General features: G+C 37.6%; 2 protein-coding genes across 2 annotated transcripts; one reads left to right on the forward strand and one right to left on the reverse strand.

Annotated features, from left to right (window-relative positions):
- Positions 1-709: 709 nt before the first annotated feature.
- Positions 710-7,098, forward strand: LOC145218090 (uncharacterized). Its single transcript, XM_080085489.1, has 4 exons — positions 710-2,427; positions 3,262-3,417; positions 6,100-6,219; positions 6,707-7,098. The coding sequence occupies exons 1-4, from the start codon at positions 2,379-2,381 to the stop codon at positions 6,799-6,801; spliced, it is 420 nt and encodes a 139-aa protein (XP_079941615.1). The 5' UTR covers positions 710-2,378; the 3' UTR covers positions 6,802-7,098.
- Positions 7,099-7,943: 845 nt separating this feature from the next.
- Positions 7,944-9,710, reverse strand: LOC145239256 (receptor-type tyrosine-protein phosphatase alpha-like). The gene is made up of 4 exons (XM_080102561.1): positions 9,513-9,710; positions 9,086-9,217; positions 8,391-8,472; positions 7,944-8,329 (listed from the first exon to the last, which is right to left on the reverse strand). Exons 1-3 carry the CDS (start codon positions 9,708-9,710, stop codon positions 8,428-8,430), a joined length of 375 nt encoding a protein of 124 aa, XP_079958687.1. The 3' UTR covers positions 7,944-8,329; positions 8,391-8,427.
- Between the last annotated feature and the right edge of the window lie 6,342 nt (positions 9,711-16,052).

The raw sequence follows: 16,052 nt of genomic DNA on the forward strand, positions 1-16,052 counted from the left end.
TATACAGGATCGCTTGGTGCAGTATTAACACAGCTTGGTGCACCTTTAAAATGCTGGATGCACCTTTACCTAGCGATATAAAGGTGCGCCAAGCTGTATTAATAATGCACCAAGCGATCCTGTATATTTTATATGCACCCGATTAGAAGTCCTAAATCCCCGCCTACTGTCACTTTTCACTTCTTGTTTATTCCTTTCTTACTTGGGTACTGCTTTTGTGTTTGCCTGGTGCAAAGTTTAAGGCTATTGGCATGTGGATTAGTTTTGTTAATTGTTATCTCTGGTAAGTAGACCTCTGATTGTGATTTCCTCCCAATATGTCTGCCACTGAGCTGTCTGTCTCCTTGCTAGTGTTTTTCTTCTTTTTTTAATGATAACTTTGATTAATTATCAATGACAACTTTGATATATTACTGTAGAAGTGACTAATATTTTAGTAGTATTTATGTAGGCACTTATTATATTCATTAGGATGTAGAAATTGCAGTAGGTCAACACTCCACTTGTGGTGAAAGGTGCTTTTACAAGCACAACTTTTATCTCGTTTAGTTTGTTTTTGTTCTTTTTCATACTTTTTTGTGCGAATTTATTCAGTAGCTACAGTATATGCTGAAACTACACAGTAAAAGCTAAGCCTATACACAAGGTTGTTTGCTGTAAAAACCTGCAAGAGAACCTGTTTTGAGCCGAATTTTTGGATGGAACTTGTAAGAAAATATGTTATTGGCTCAAGCCAAAACAAATGTGTGCGAATGGTACACAAGTGACAGTTAATGTTATGTTCCATCACATGAACAAACTGATAAATCATGAGCTAGTCAAATACTTTGTTTCGCGTCAGATACGACAAGCACCATTTGCAGGTGTTTTTTTCAGGTAACCGTCTTCAACGCACACAAAACATCGCAATATATCTCATGTTTTACAACAGGTAGAACTTTCACACTTTTGTTTACAACAGGTAGAACTTTCACACTTTTAAGTCGAGCTTGTAGAATTCATGCACATCGGACCATAAACACACCATTTAAGATTCTTTTAAGACCAGAGTTGTTTAACAACTGTAACACCGCGCACATTACGCTGTAAGATACTATTGACTGCAGGAAACCCTTGAAAATTTCGTGCTACCAACATTCGTCTAGTGGTAAAATTAAACTTGCAAACACATTTTTATTATTCTGGCTTTTAACCTTGTAAAGCGTGCCAAAAAATAGCTGGTGTGGAGGAAGCTTAGTTAGAACCTCAAACCAAAACTGAAAAAACAGAATTATTAACCCTGGATAAAAGGATGCAGCATGTTACGCAAGTCGCAACACAACCCGATTCCAACTAAGGTCTGAGCAAACTTTTATTATTCTTGGGGTAATCAATATGAAAACAATATCATTTTATTATGTCCAACACAAACAGTTCCGTAGCGGAAAAAAATGCAACACCTGGTTTGCATTTCCCAAAATAGACAAACAAGTTTAAATAAAAATTCCCTAAACTAAAACTAGTTTATCAATAGAATTTTTATTAGGTTGTGAATTAAATTAGGACACAGTTACACTAAAAAATCACCAAGTCGGAAATAGCTGCGCAAGTGGTGGCTCAATTGAAGGATGATAACCCCGAGCCTACATTAGGCCTACCATATTTCCATCCGAAACTCGGAGGACAGAACACAAAAAAAATTAAGGGTGCCCCAAAAATGAAACCCTCAAAAATTAGACGGCAAGAATAGTTTTGATAAAGCTGAACGTTTATCACAACATTAAAATAAGCTTGTGTTTTCAAAAATGTAAAATCCACCTGTAATGTTTAAAAAATAAACTAAAGATGTATATTTGGCTGTTTTCAAAGGCATAATTGTCACAGATGTATTTGGTAAATCAGAAAATCTTGACATTTGGGCACTTTTTCTTGTCCTCGGAGGACAACTTGGTTTTTGTTAAAAAGGAGGACATGTCCTCCAAAAAAAGGACGTATGGTAGGCCTAGCCTACATCCAAAACCGCTTTATGAATTGTTTTGTTAACCCATTGCCTTTTTGAGATAAGGCCAGAAGGTATAAGATATACATGTGCTAATAAAGTTCACAGGTTTCTACTTCTCATCAAAACAACTTCTCGATCAAAAAAAAGAAGGTGCTTAGAATCGTAGCATTGTCCGGCGAATTCAATTTCGTTCCGCCTCGCCAATGTAAAGCTGCGCAAATACCCCTATTGAGCTGGACAATACTTAACGGTTAGGGAAAAAGAGCGTGGGGGAAAAAAGAAAATAATCGAATATAAGGGTTCCCTAACCCATAGTAAACATATAGCGTTTTGCAAAGTTGTTAGAAATTTAGTTAATTTTTCTGCGCTGCAAGATCTGCAATTATTCTTCTGCATCATGAATGTTAAAATCGTTGTATTTTTGCTGGCAACAGTTTGTTCCCAAGGTAGGAAATAATTAGCGCAGTTGAAATGCTAACTGAATCATACAATATATTTGTTTATTCGTGGACCCCCTATAACCATAGTTTTGAAGTGGTTGAAAAAAAAAGAAATAATTTGTGCTTTTGCGACATGATTGATGAAATAAGTCGTGATTGAATTATGCGCAAGGTTAAATGACGCATGACACGTATAGAAGGCCTGTCGTTTTCCAACAAAGTGGTATTTGTCTGTTAGTTAGCTAATAGAAGTAATTCTGCTAAAAAGGTTTGAACAGACGAAGTTAAGTTGTGTTGCTTGTTTATTCTCTATGCCAGTAGTCGGCAACCTCCGGTCCGCGAGGAGTTCGTTACCGGGCCGTATAATTTTTCAGGTTAAATGCTATAAAACATTTTGCCCATGTATCCCTGGCATGATAAACTAATTTAAGCGTTTTCATTGCTAAATATTTGTAGTTTTTTGAAGACCGGTCCGCGATAAAATTTCACTTTCAAAAAACGGTCCGCAATGCAAAAAAGGCTGCCGACCCCTGCTCTATGCCGAAGACGTCATATTTAAAAACAATCAGTTTGAATCCTTGCGAGGGCTGGAGCGCGGAAAGTGTTAAACGAATTCAAACGTTTTTCAAAAAACGGACTGAATAGATGCAACATGTACAAAAAATTACCACGGTAACAGTAACATGGAAATATTATAATATAATTATCAGCGATGATGACATGACCATTTACCGGTCTAAACATTTTCCGTTTGGCTGGCCGTGATACATATCTCATTTATCACACAACTGCTTGTGTGCTTCAACATGTATTTTCTATATCAAGCCGCGTGTTTTGCAGGTATGTGTTTGAATTGTCACACTTGCCAATACACATCGGCCAATGGAGTGGTTACTTCCGGACAAAACTGCTTCGGACCCAACGTGGATGCCTCGAACAGTTTGGCTTGCACCAATGCTGCAGACCGTTGCACGACCACCGTTCTGACTGGAACAAGTAAGCAGGAATGGAAATGTGAATGTTCCGTAATGTATGTATAAGTACACTAAGGGCCACTGTGAGAAACATTTGATGTGGCTCAAATCTTTGGTGAGATTCAAATTTTTTGTCAGTGGGTTCACAAAAGTCATATTTTTCAGCCGGGTATATCACAAAAGTCATATTTTTTTTGCCGGTTTTGTTACAAAAAGTTCTTTGACAGTAACCAGTAATGCTAACCGGTTCGCTGATCTCATAAAATTTCATGCGACGGTTTAATATAACCGGTGCGAACCGGCTGAATCCCACCACTGGATGTGGCCAGCATGGTCACACATCAGTTTATACAAAGCATAGATTTTCACGTGTCTGAGCATACACACAAGCTCCTTGAGCTCACTGAGTACACCACTGTGACCTACATTAGATGTGCACGCTGTGGCCAAACACCAGTAGATTTTTACGTGCACTGAGAAGTCACGCAATTACACTAATGTACAACTTAGAGTAAACTTTTGTTAGCATTTTGTCGATATCGTAAACAAAAATGCCAACAAACAGGTCCACTTCTTTATTACAACTTAGATGTAGTTTGGATTGAAATTATATATAACCCATAGAAGTCCCGTTTTGTTTCCAGGCTTCACCCTTAACAGTTTGAATTCTTCCACAACGGTCTTACTGGAATTGTTTTTAAATCTTTTACCGAAACCCTTTTCTCGCTTGTGGCGGTCCCCCCTGGTTTTCCGAAACCTCTTTCTTCCTTTCATTGTCCAGGTAACAACTAAAACGAAGCGAAATCATTTATCTCTCAAAACAAACAAAGCCACCCACGCGATTGCTCCGTTTTTTACATCAATGGTGTCAACGCTTTCCGCCCACGCCCACGACCGGCAATTCCGGAATTTTGAACAATGATTTTCGGCGGAATCCTACACGAAATATTTCAGCGCTTTTGTGCTGGAAACAGTTTTGTGTCTGAAAGACTTTGCCACAACACTTTATCGCTTTGAGCTCGGCCGGATTAATACGTTAAACCCAACGTTTTTTTGTAAACCACATTTGAAAAGCTATTGGTATTCTTTAAACGGATTTGCGACATTAATGAAAGAGCTAAAGCTAATGAGACACTGATAATAGGCTAGATGAGAAAATGCCATACGTTTTGTGTAACACATTTGAAAAGCTGTTGAAACTCGTTAACATTATTGAAAAAGCTATAGCTTATGAGAAAATGATATTGGAGAAAAGTGAAACGTTGCAAGCCCGTAAATACATACACCGACATTACAGTCAGCCGCTACAATAAAATGCTACACGTTACACGACATCTTCTAGTTCATGTTCAGTCAACGCTATTTAAATTAAAGTTTTAATGCAAAATCATTTTTTAAGTTCCGGAATACAGAATAACAAGATATCCTGAAAATTTTTGCTGTAGAGTTACTGTTTAAATTACAGCACTTGACAATCTTTTAGCTTAACGGGTTTCGGATCTTCGCGTAGATTTTAAATATTTGCACATATATCATTTTTGTAGGTTAAGCTTTGTCCCCCTTGCTGAAAACAGCACAGTTGCAGATGAACAAAACGGAAACGTGTTTTTAATTTAACCAACAAACTCCGGCCACCGAATTTATGAAACGTATTTTCTTTAACAGCCATTTCCTTTGAGCGGAGACGTAATTAGATTTTCGTGTTGGTTTTGGTCACTACAACCTTTTGTGCGTTAACTAATTTTTCATGGGTTTTTGGTTGAATGGGCCTGTGTACGGCCACACGTGGGCAATTTTAACAACAACTTTTCGTAAACTTTAAACCCGAAGCAGAGCAGGACGTTGTTTTACAAACTCTAAGAAAGTTCACTCTTGTTTTTGAAATAATAATGATTCGTTTACGACCAGTTGTGTCATCGAACAGGTTTTACTTTTAATACTGAGACACTGAGCCGACATCATTTAGTTCACAAGCATGACCGTTACTTGACTATTGCAAACCAGTTTCCTTTGTGGTGTATGCCAAGTTGTGGCATCGAACAGAATACAATAAGTGAGGTATGGTTTTTCAGCTTGTTGCTTCCAACAAACTTGAAAGCCGTTAGATGGCTACACTAACCAATACGGCCGTTCTCTCGTCACCAGCTGATAGGTTGAAGGCCAGAAACTTGGCCGAATGGTCTGGCGCGCCTGACCCACATACATACAGACAGGTTTTTTTTAAGGTTTGGTTTGGGTGACCGCTAAGTAGTTTTAAGAGACCGCAAGTATTTCATTTAAATACCAAAAAATAGCCATATAGTTGCAAGTCCAAATTTTGGGAAACCGCTGGAGAAATTTGGCTTAAAAAAACACCTTAAAAAACACTGCATACAGACATAAAAAACCCTGATCGGGATTCGTCCCCTGGAGAGTCCTGGGTTCGAACCCCGTGAAAAAAAAAGAAAAAAAAAGCTTATATAGGTTGAAACAGGGTGCACTCTCTGCGAAAGATTCACGCTCAATTGCACTGGGGCTAATTTATTTGGTTTGCAATTACCAAGGTACACGTTATAATTTTTAAACACAACTTTACTAAAAACAACTTGCCCAGCGATGCAAAGAATAACGTAGACATTTTGTTGAACAATTATTTGCACAAAACCATTGTGATTGTCAGTCAAAAAACACAACACAACTTCTAATTCAAATTTCTTTTAAACAGCCGCAGCTGGCACGGAAGGCGTGATTATCAGCCGAACATGTGGAACTCCAGCTACTGGCTGTTTATCGGGGTCGCTTCTGGGGTTTACTGGGACGCAGTGCCACTTCTTCTGTGAAACAGGTAGGCTTAATTAGAACACAAGCCTGACCCACGATTTAAAATTTCCTAAAACTGTGGTTCTCAATCGAGGAGGGATTCCTTCCAAGATAGAAATTTTAAAACTTGAAGTAGGGGTGTACAGTTTTCTGAGCTTACATCCGTTGCTATAGGCGCATTAGTCTTCATAAACCAAGCAACAGACTGGGTGATTCCAGCTTTAAGTTTTAACTACGAGTATTGAAGTAGGGGTTTACTTTGATTTTTACATGTGCTTTGTAAATAGACACTTCATGCAGCTCTGGGAATATATCGTGTGATGTTAATAAAAGACCGAATTTTAAATGATAACTGTATGGTTTTGTAGTCTATTGGGAAGGAATGAAAATGTTTTGTATTGTTAAGTGAGGAATTTGTCAAAAAAGTTTGAGAACCACTGCCTATAGGTTCAAAACATAGCGAATTTTTTGCAAAATGTTTAGCATTCACAAACGGAAAACTTTGCATTCAGACAATTGCAACACCGGCAATGGATCGAGCAGAATTGGTTTCACTCCGACGGTCGTCATTATATCTTTGCTGGCTCTGCTCAAGCACGTCATTTAGTGGTCAACAAAACTGTTTTACCCAAACTCAATAACGTACACATGTAGTTTTACACAAAATTAGCTGTTTTTGCTTAATACAGAAATGTAATTGTACTGAGATTTTTATTTTTTATTTTACCAAGACGCAGATTCTGTAAATTTTCTTTTTATGGCGCAAAATTTGGCTTTCTGTACAATATAGCGTAATTGCCGCAACAGAACCATTTTTTAAACTATAAAAAAATGTGTTTGGAATTTGGACCTTTAAAAATCGGTTTGTTTTACCTGATAAATAAATCCTATTTTGAAATGTTGTACAAGACACAAGACACAGTATTTGTTGAATTTTGTTTGCTGTTACAAACAAAAGCAACGAATGGGAAAGCAGGAATCTTTAATTAAACTACAATATTTCAGTAAGCCTAAAATACATGAAATAAAAGTGAATTTAGTGCTTTGGCAGATATGAACCCATCACAGAATTTGGACGCAAATTACAAATCACACCAAACTTTTTATTTCAACAAATAGCATAAATCACATGGACTAAACAAAGCGTCATGCAGGCAAAGAAAATATAGGGAGTTACCCGACAGGTTATTTCCCCTCAAATTTGATTGTTCTTTTTTTGATTGAACGTTAAAAAAATATGTTATATCAATTGCACCCTATGCAAGTCTGATACAACAAGACATCAAATACATATAGATAATAAACGCAAAAAGCTTTTCTGGCAATGGTACAATACAACACATATTTTACAATACAATTGCCTCTTAAGTTTATAACATGCTGGCCACAAGAGGTTTAAAATAAATGTTCTTGCAACAATCAAAATTTTGAGTTAAAGATAACTCAACAATTGTAGCCCTTTGCTTATAAATAAAACAATTGGTAAACTTGTGGTAAGTTATTTGACAAACAAATCAAAGGTTTTGTTTCATAGTACGATGCCTTATGTAACAAGAGAATGTCCAGGAAAGTTATTTTGACAATTGAGGTGGTTAGACATGTTTTCTGTCCTTGTCTATAGAGTGGTGCAATTAATGTGAGTCCCGAAGTTACATTGACAGACAGCGATTTTACAGTAAGAGCCTCGATTGGCAAATCGTGAAATGAAAAAAAAAAAAAATCAAAAAAATAACATAGCAAAATAGGCATTTGCGGTTTAACACATTACATAAATAAAATCAGTTCGGTAGTCGGACCGGAATCCCTTAACTATGATCTGTTCTAGAGAGGGCACAGAGATACTTACAATGAAACAACACATGACAATTACTATTGGTAAAGTGCAGCATGAAGTGTTGTGGCTGTTACGTAGAAATGCCCAAAAGGCCAAAGCTTCATGACAACGTATATACCAACCGAGAGTTTGTTAAAATATCTTGGACAGCGTTTGTTCAGTTTCAAGCAACCACTTTTGTATTGTCCTGTGTGTTTTTATGAATTACTTTATCTTTTTGCACAGTTTACTTAAAGTTTGAATAAGTGTCAAAATCAGACAGATAATGCATGAAGACCGAGTAGCAGAACTTGTAGAGCTCCTGTAACAACATAACATCATTTAAAGAGGATATCTGTAAACACAAACCTTACTTGAATTACCTTGTTGTCGACCATATTCGGTCTCTGTCGCGTCAAATCAACATGGTTGTTTGCAACAAACTTTCATCGGTTTCCTAACAATCTGAAACAAGACGTCGTGCAATTTTCCCTCAGGACAGGTCAATTTACTGACCAACGAAATAATATGATGAACTAACTCATGATGTGGAAACTTTGTCATGAGTATATACAGATAAAGTCGTCTGTGTTTGAAATGAACGCCACATATTTTATATTATGTGTTCTATTGCAATTGAAATCGTACAAAATCGTTTTGTACGCAAAGGCAATAATATTTGCTAATATTTTTATGTCTACAAAAAATGTTTAGATCTCGTCTGTTTTTATATTTATCTCTAATTGGGTCTATTAGTATGATGTTTGCTACGAACAATCTAATTCCAATCGTTTTTAATGGGTTTCGTGGTAAATGGGTCATTGGAGTTTATGTAGAACGTTGTTTTTACACTATAAGGCTATAATTAATAGCTATTGGCTGCAGTAAACCCAAGAAATTTTAGTGATTTTCGGAAGTGTCTATGACAGTGGCAGCCACAAGGCTTGTCATAGTTTTTTTGCTTGTTCTTATTCTTTGTAATACAAACCATGCTAATAATGTACAAAACAAAGTTTCCCCACTTTTGATTTAAAATAGGTTTCCCAGTTTTTCGCACCAGTACAAAAGGGATTCATACCTTGGAGTTTGACAACACGAACTTCCGTTGAACGATTCCACCAACAGTTGTTTCTTGTTGAGCTTGAACTTGAAGGTTTGATGACAACTTGGTTTGGGATCCAACTTCGGGCCAATATTGTTCACACTTTGACTGAAGAAACAAAACTTGTTGTTGTTGGATCATGTTGTGCTATTCGATGGAAAACCGAGAGTTTTCTCCCACAGCATACAAAGAATATGGTCTGTTTGGGGCAAAATGAAACATATTTTTTAACCTATAAAAATGCGTGGTTCTTGAAAGAGATTAAGTCTTCAACACATCATCCGTTAACAACTTGGTTTAAAAAATCGACAAAAGATTAACAAAGAACAACAGAGACGCGCGTTTGTAAAACAAAGTGTTTGTGAATAACTACTACATTTCTACTACATTCGGTTTAGCTAACCTTTCCTTTTTCCCTCAAGCCAGTAAGCATTACGATGATGTTGGAGTTTTCCTGCCAAACCATCAACCAGAAATCGTTGATTGTCTCCTTCTTCGGACCCTGAGTGGCGATGAACTTTCTCTCGTTATCGTAACCCGGTATATAAGCGGCGTTGATGTAATCGTTTCCACCGCTTCCTTGAATAAACATAAAAAACATAAGTGATGCTTCTAGCGTGCTACAGGAAACTGAAACCCGAAAAATAACCATAAACGTAATGAACGTAACTAAGTGCTATAGTTATCAAATCCTGGGTCTTCCTAAACACAATGGTTGGGAATTTGTAACAATTCTACATCATTTAATTCCTAATTTTGACATAATACCTTCTTCATCGGGCAAGGTAATCCATTAATAGACATTTGCCACAAGGCTTTACTTGTACAAGGAATAATATGACGGCTTGTTCATTGTAAGTCTATCACTTAGCTCGCCTTGAACTCTTCAGCTTGAAACCGTTGGTTCGTGTTACAACGCGCTGCAGTAAATACTTCCTCAACGCCTGCCAGAATCGCGGGCTTCCTGATTAAATCAACTTACAATATACGCCCTGTTGCTGCGCTGTAAGAAAAAGCGGTTCGGGCAATGCCATGCTGGACCCGAAGATTTTAACAAATACTTTTGCTCGTTTTGGCGCAAGAAACCGGTTTTGTCAATCATTCTGGTATAGTCTAAGTTTTCGATAATGTTTTATCGCCACTTGTCAGACGTGGACATCACTAACACCGATAAGTTGTCATGAAAATATTTCTGGTCAGTTTGGTGTGCACTTTGAACTGTAGTTTAGTTCCAACACATATATTGTGCATTTCGTTTATACTCGAAAATGGGGCTAATAAACAGCAGTTTCGTATCTTGCACTGCGTTGTGTAACAAAAAGAGGCTGCCAAAATGTATTTCTTGTTACACTGCGCAATAGTTTAGCTTTAATTTTAAAGTAACATTCTTCAAATTCTTAAGAGCAATAAGTTTAAAATATTCCGCAAATTTTTAACCCTGTTTAAAAATTGATACACAATATGACATGAAGGGTTGTGCACGCTCTCTATTTTATAATTTTTGCGAATTTTTGGCAGGAACGTTTCGGGTACAATAAGTAAAACAGACATGTTAAACAAATATAACCCTATAAGCGCGACCCCCACCTCTAACACGTTACGTCATGGCAGGGAAAGTCCCATAAACGCGAGTTTCTTTAATTCAAGAAAACACAAGTGATCGATTCTGCCCGATTTGAGGTTTTGCAATCTACCCGTTGGACCGCCATCGTTCAACATTCATATGATTCCTTGTAAATTTGTTGATACAATTATATAAGTATATGAGAGTATTCGTAATATATGTTTATCAATCGGTAATAGGGATTTTAAGCAACTTTTGTACATTATACAGTGCTTAGCTTGTAATAACTATTGTACAGTTTGTTACCTCATTATACTATCACTAATAGATGTGTTTATAAAGAACATTGATTTTTATTGTCATGTTTTCAGCTTGCGTTTTTCTTGCGCCAGTCTGTTCTCCTAGTTTCGGTTTTAGTTCTGCACCGAACTAGGGTTTCTCTACTGCCTTAGACGAAACCCATTGCAAGATTGGCCTTTTTTACCATAATATTTCTGTTTTTTCAATTAAAGATCTATTAATAACACATGCGTTTAAATCAGCGGTTCCCAAACTGGGGTCCGCGGACCTTTAGGGGTCCGTGAAGCAATTTTGCGGGGTCCGCGAAAGGGTTGACGTGCCTCTATAGTCTTATTTGGCGTCAATTTGTGTCACTGAATAGGTTTTAATCAAAGTACAATTAGAGATTCACTGCCTCCATTACTACACAATAGATAGCCTTTATTGCATGACAACTACCAAGAATGCAATTGTTTGCGGAATATCGTAATGCTTTCTGCCTTGTCTGTGATGTCACAAACCGTTTTTGGATCGTTGTTATACGTAATTTTGCATACCTAATAAGCTAAAATTCTGTAAATCAACTTTCGTATTGCTAAAATACACCTTCAGGCTTAAGGTCCGCGAGTCCTCGATATAATGGCCAAGTGATAGTTTCGAAAAAACAATGAAAAAGTTTGAAAACCACTAAGTTAGAAAGTTGTTACATTAAAAAGAATCGTGATTGCACTAGTGCACTAGAAGAAACAATGGTTTTGCATTTTTCCTATAGCATTTTTTGATTTTTACAGGGCCGCAAAATATATAAATAATTCCAAAGGGTCAACCAGGCAATTTTTTTTAGAAAAGTTTGGGAACCGCTGGTTTAAATTAAACCACCAATAATGGATGGGTAGATTTTCGTTTTCGATAACTGCTGAGGAAACGTCAATCAATATCACCACTAGCGGGATTTCTTGGGAACGAATTGTTGCGATAAATGTTGGTTCGAGCTGCGAACATTTTTTTACTGCGATCAACAATACGTTTGCAAGCTGGAATGTCAACTGCTATAAAACCACTTTCGCATCATAAACTATTTATTAGTCACAAAAATTAGTGAAACATTTGACTTGCCATATCATTGGCTGAAGTTGTTGCAACATTTTGGTGTGATTTTACGTGAAAAACAACATTTTTTCAGCGTACATTAGTAATCTTTAAGTTTTCGTTTAGTAGTAACACCTAAATTACTATTATTATTATTTGATTTGTAAAACTAATTTGTATTAATTTCGCACGAGAATGTAAACAGCGATACAAATATTGAGAACAGTTTGTTTATTTGTAACAGGAAGTCTTGCTGACGTGCGGGGCTTGGGAAGTGACAATCATCTGCCTGGTTTGCTGAAAGCGGAAAATACGTTTGGAAACAATTGTGATCGCAGAGGTAGAAACTCAGTATTTTTAGTAAACACTATGGTTAATCCTTTTTACTTTTTTCAGATAATTCACAGTTTAGAATATTAGAAACTTTAGTTGTTTATTGAGAAAACTTCGGCGAAAAGATTTAGGAAGAAAAATGCACCACTTCGTGAAAAGGTAAGCTACTAAATTATCTTACATATAAAGTATATTATGAGAACACGCTTAGAAAAGACGCAGTTTGTTACTGTTGTGATTTGTTACTGTTGTGACGCAGTTTGTTACTGCAGAGAACTCATCGTGATGATTTTCGCTGTAACCTTGATTTGGTTCATCGCACCGGCTCCATGCCAAGCAGGAAGTAAGTTTAAAGTTTATTCTGTAACATAAATTAAGTTTTAATAATTTTTAAAATTCTGCTGTGTTTTTAAATAGTTCAATTGTAGTGCATTGGTCATCTGTCACTGTGACGCAATTATAAAACGACCAACAATTATATGTTTGTGATTGTTGATTGCAGAATTTACTTGCGATGGTGGGAGAATAGTTGACTCGAGTGACTTTTGCAATATTATTCCTCAATGCGGAGATAAAAGCGACGAGAAACTGGCCACATTTCCCACCTACCCTGCTAACCTATTATCGAACTATATCAGGTAAACTTTGTGGGTTATTTGATAAACTTTATGTTTGTATTTTCTCAATTTTCCGCTTAAATGTTTGATAGTGGGGAGAGTTTACTAAAAAAACGTCGTTGTTGTCAACCAGCATTTGGCCTAAAAATTCCACAGCATGCATGCGTAAAACTGTGAAGTATGGCAGCGGTCTTATCCAGTGGTGGGATTCAAATTTTATGTCAGCCGGTTCACTGGTCTTATCTGCTTAACGCGTTGTGTTGATTTGCTGTTTATTACTTTTTCTGAAAAAACCCCTTATTAACCCAATAGTCAAAATACTTTACTTCTCGTTTCGTTTGCCATGGGAAATACCCTGATGGGTAAATGCCAGCAACAGCCCGCGCATTCGAATTCCAGAATGTTGGATATACTTGAATGTGTGTTTATAACAGTCAAAATATAATAGTGCCACTTTCACAGCTGCGACAACACACGTGATTACCATTCAACAAACAAAGTGTGTGCGCTACGGAGGCAGGAATATTGTAAGGGCGACATCTCTTGTCGGGACAAAACTCCTTGTGACGGCGGTTGCTCCTCCCACTTTCGCTGTCCGGATTTGACATGTTTAAAGCGTTCAACTGTGTGTGATGGCGATCCCTGTAATGACTGTCCTGCCTTTCAACATTGGAGTAACGGTCACGGCTTCAAATGTGTCAAGAACAACCGGACGTGCTTACTCCCGCAGATGTTTCTGTGGGACGGCGTACAAGATTGCGATAATGGCTCTGACTTATGCTATACGCCCGAAAATGGCGATCCGAGGTATGTATATGTTTTCAGGTCGGTTGTTCTTCATGCATCAGCTGAGTTTTAAATCTAATCTCGCCCATTTTAATGGTTGCGAAAAGCTTTTCTAGTTGATAGGCGCTTTCGAGAACAGCTGCCTTTGTTTAAAAACACTGCGCAGCACAAAATTCGAGACAAGTTGACCGTACGACAGACGAGGATAAACTGATCATAATAGCAAAAGGGCATGATACACCCAAAAAAGTCTGGCGACAGAATTAATAAAGAAACAAGGAAACTAGCGAGTCACGTGGTCGAAACCCACTGGCCAATTAATATCGCCCTAACGGTTTCTTTAGTTGGTTGCAGCAGAGATTGTAGCTGACATGCTGCGGTAGGCAACGACAGTGGAAAGTGTAGTGAGCGCAAAGACGGCCAAAAAGTAAATTTCCGTAAAGTAGAAAACAATGTATCAAAAAGTAATCAAACAGTTAAAAGGAAGGGATTATAACGTCAAAAACATTTGAAACACATCGTGAATTTAAGATAAACACGTTTTGGGCAAATACGCACTCATACAGACAAAAACTTATGATTAACTAACCTAGTAAATTAAAGACTATGTAAGGACTGCAAGACAAAGGTGACTAATGTGAAAAAAGTGATAATGTAGCGACACAAAAGTTATGGTAACACTAATGCAAGCGTACACTCTTTGGTTATGTCCAAGTTTTTAAGGAAATAACACTTGCAAAGTTTTATTGGCGTGCAACGTTTTCACAAGGCAACAAGTAAAAAATCATTTTGTGCGTTTTTTTCGGTTAATTTGTGGTGATGTGATAAGTTTAGGAATGACCTTTATTTCGTTTTCAGGGACACCCGTCCTTCCTCCAAAGCCTCGTTCAACAATCAATTGTGCTTCCAGTGCAAAAACGACTCCATGATCGTTTCAAGGTCAAGTGTGTGTAATGACGTCATCGATTGTCCTGATATGAGCGACGAATGTAATTGTACCGGGAAAGTCCCCGAAATATGTGACAAATCAAAACGTTATCGTCGGTAGGTTTACTTGATTTTTTTGTAAATAAACGATCGTGCCAACAAAGTAATTATTTTTGAACAACCTTTTGCTGTACTGCTTTAACAGCTTGACGGTTCAAAAACGCGATCCTTAATATAGACAAATATCAATAATAGTTTAGAGTGGACAAACTGACACCAGTTTAACATCGGGATTCATGATAAATTACAAAACTATTTACTCAGTACTCTCATGTGCAGATGTTATCAAATTGCCTTGTTTAAACGCGCAGGGCACCGGCACCCACTCTAGGAACCAGCTGTTTTTGTTGCAACTATAGCGTAACCATTTTTTAACCCAGCTCAGCGGGACGATGCGATTGTTTCGACATTCATGGAGTTTGTCGCAATGCAATCGACCCAACCAATGCTTCCTGCCCAAAAACAAAAGATGAGATCTGCAAATCATATGCGCCTTGTGATGGAAATTCCCCGTGCGAACATCTCTGCCCTTCCCACTTCTGGTGTTCGGAATCGGTTTGCTGGAAGCGTTCATCGGTGTGTGATGGCGATCCCTGCAACAACTGCCCTGCGCTGCCCCGACCGATCGGACACGGCTTCAAGTGCACCAGAAACGGTAAAACTTGCACGTTGCCCCAGCAGTTGCTGTGGGACGCCGTACAAGACTGCGACGATTCCGCTGATCTCTGCTTCACATCGGTTGATGAAACGATAAAGTCGGATCCCAGGTACGTTAGAGATCCCACAATGCCCGGTGTTTAAACCGTAGTTTTCAAATTAAATATTTTCCCTGCAGAGACACCCGCCGTTTGCCGTCTGTCTCTTTTAATCACTCTTTGTGCTTCCAATGCATAAATGACCCCATGATGATTCCAAGGTCGAGTGTATGCAATGACGTCATCGACTGTCCTGATATGAGTGACGAGTGTCTTTGTGAGACAAAACAACCAACCGGTTGCGGAAAGTTTTCAATGTACGTTCAAACACATATTGGGATTAGTCAAATAAAACGTCTAATAATATCGTCGCTTTATCTTATTTTAGTTTTTACCTTGCTACCCCGTCCCAATAATGGTCAACCTAAATTTAAACAAAAATAAAAACCAGTAAACATATTATTCTTGCGTATATTATACGTTGACATATATATTTTTACACGATATTACACGATAACATATAGTGTTTTGTAGAAATATTTTTTTGTCACGAAACCTAAACATTACGCCTGCGTAAACCTGAGCAGCTGAAA

Source organism: Phallusia mammillata, chromosome 1 (genome assembly GCF_965637545.1).
Source record: "Phallusia mammillata chromosome 1, kaPhaMamm4.hap1.1, whole genome shotgun sequence".
Classification (NCBI taxonomy): Eukaryota; Metazoa; Chordata; class Ascidiacea; order Phlebobranchia; family Ascidiidae; genus Phallusia; species Phallusia mammillata.

Excerpts from the sequence above, each read along its gene's own strand:
- LOC145239256 (XM_080102561.1), bottom strand. The coding sequence starts at position 9,710 with ATGTTTTTTATGTTTATTCAAGGAAGCGGTGGAAACGATTACATCAAC. Across the intron at positions 9,218-9,512 it reads GCTTGAGGGAAAAAGGAAAG|TCAAAGTGTGAACAATATTG; the intron begins GTTAGCTAAACC and ends TTGTTTCTTCAG. Across the intron at positions 8,473-9,085 it reads TCGTGTTGTCAAACTCCAAG|ATTGTTAGGAAACCGATGAA; the intron begins GTATGAATCCCT and ends GTCTTGTTTCAG.
- LOC145218090 (XM_080085489.1), top strand. The coding sequence starts at position 2,379 with ATGAATGTTAAAATCGTTGTATTTTTGCTGGCAACAGTTTGTTCCCAA. Across the intron at positions 3,418-6,099 it reads CACCGTTCTGACTGGAACAA|CCGCAGCTGGCACGGAAGGC; the intron begins GTAAGCAGGAAT and ends TCTTTTAAACAG. Across the intron at positions 6,220-6,706 it reads CCACTTCTTCTGTGAAACAG|ACAATTGCAACACCGGCAAT; the intron begins GTAGGCTTAATT and ends CTTTGCATTCAG.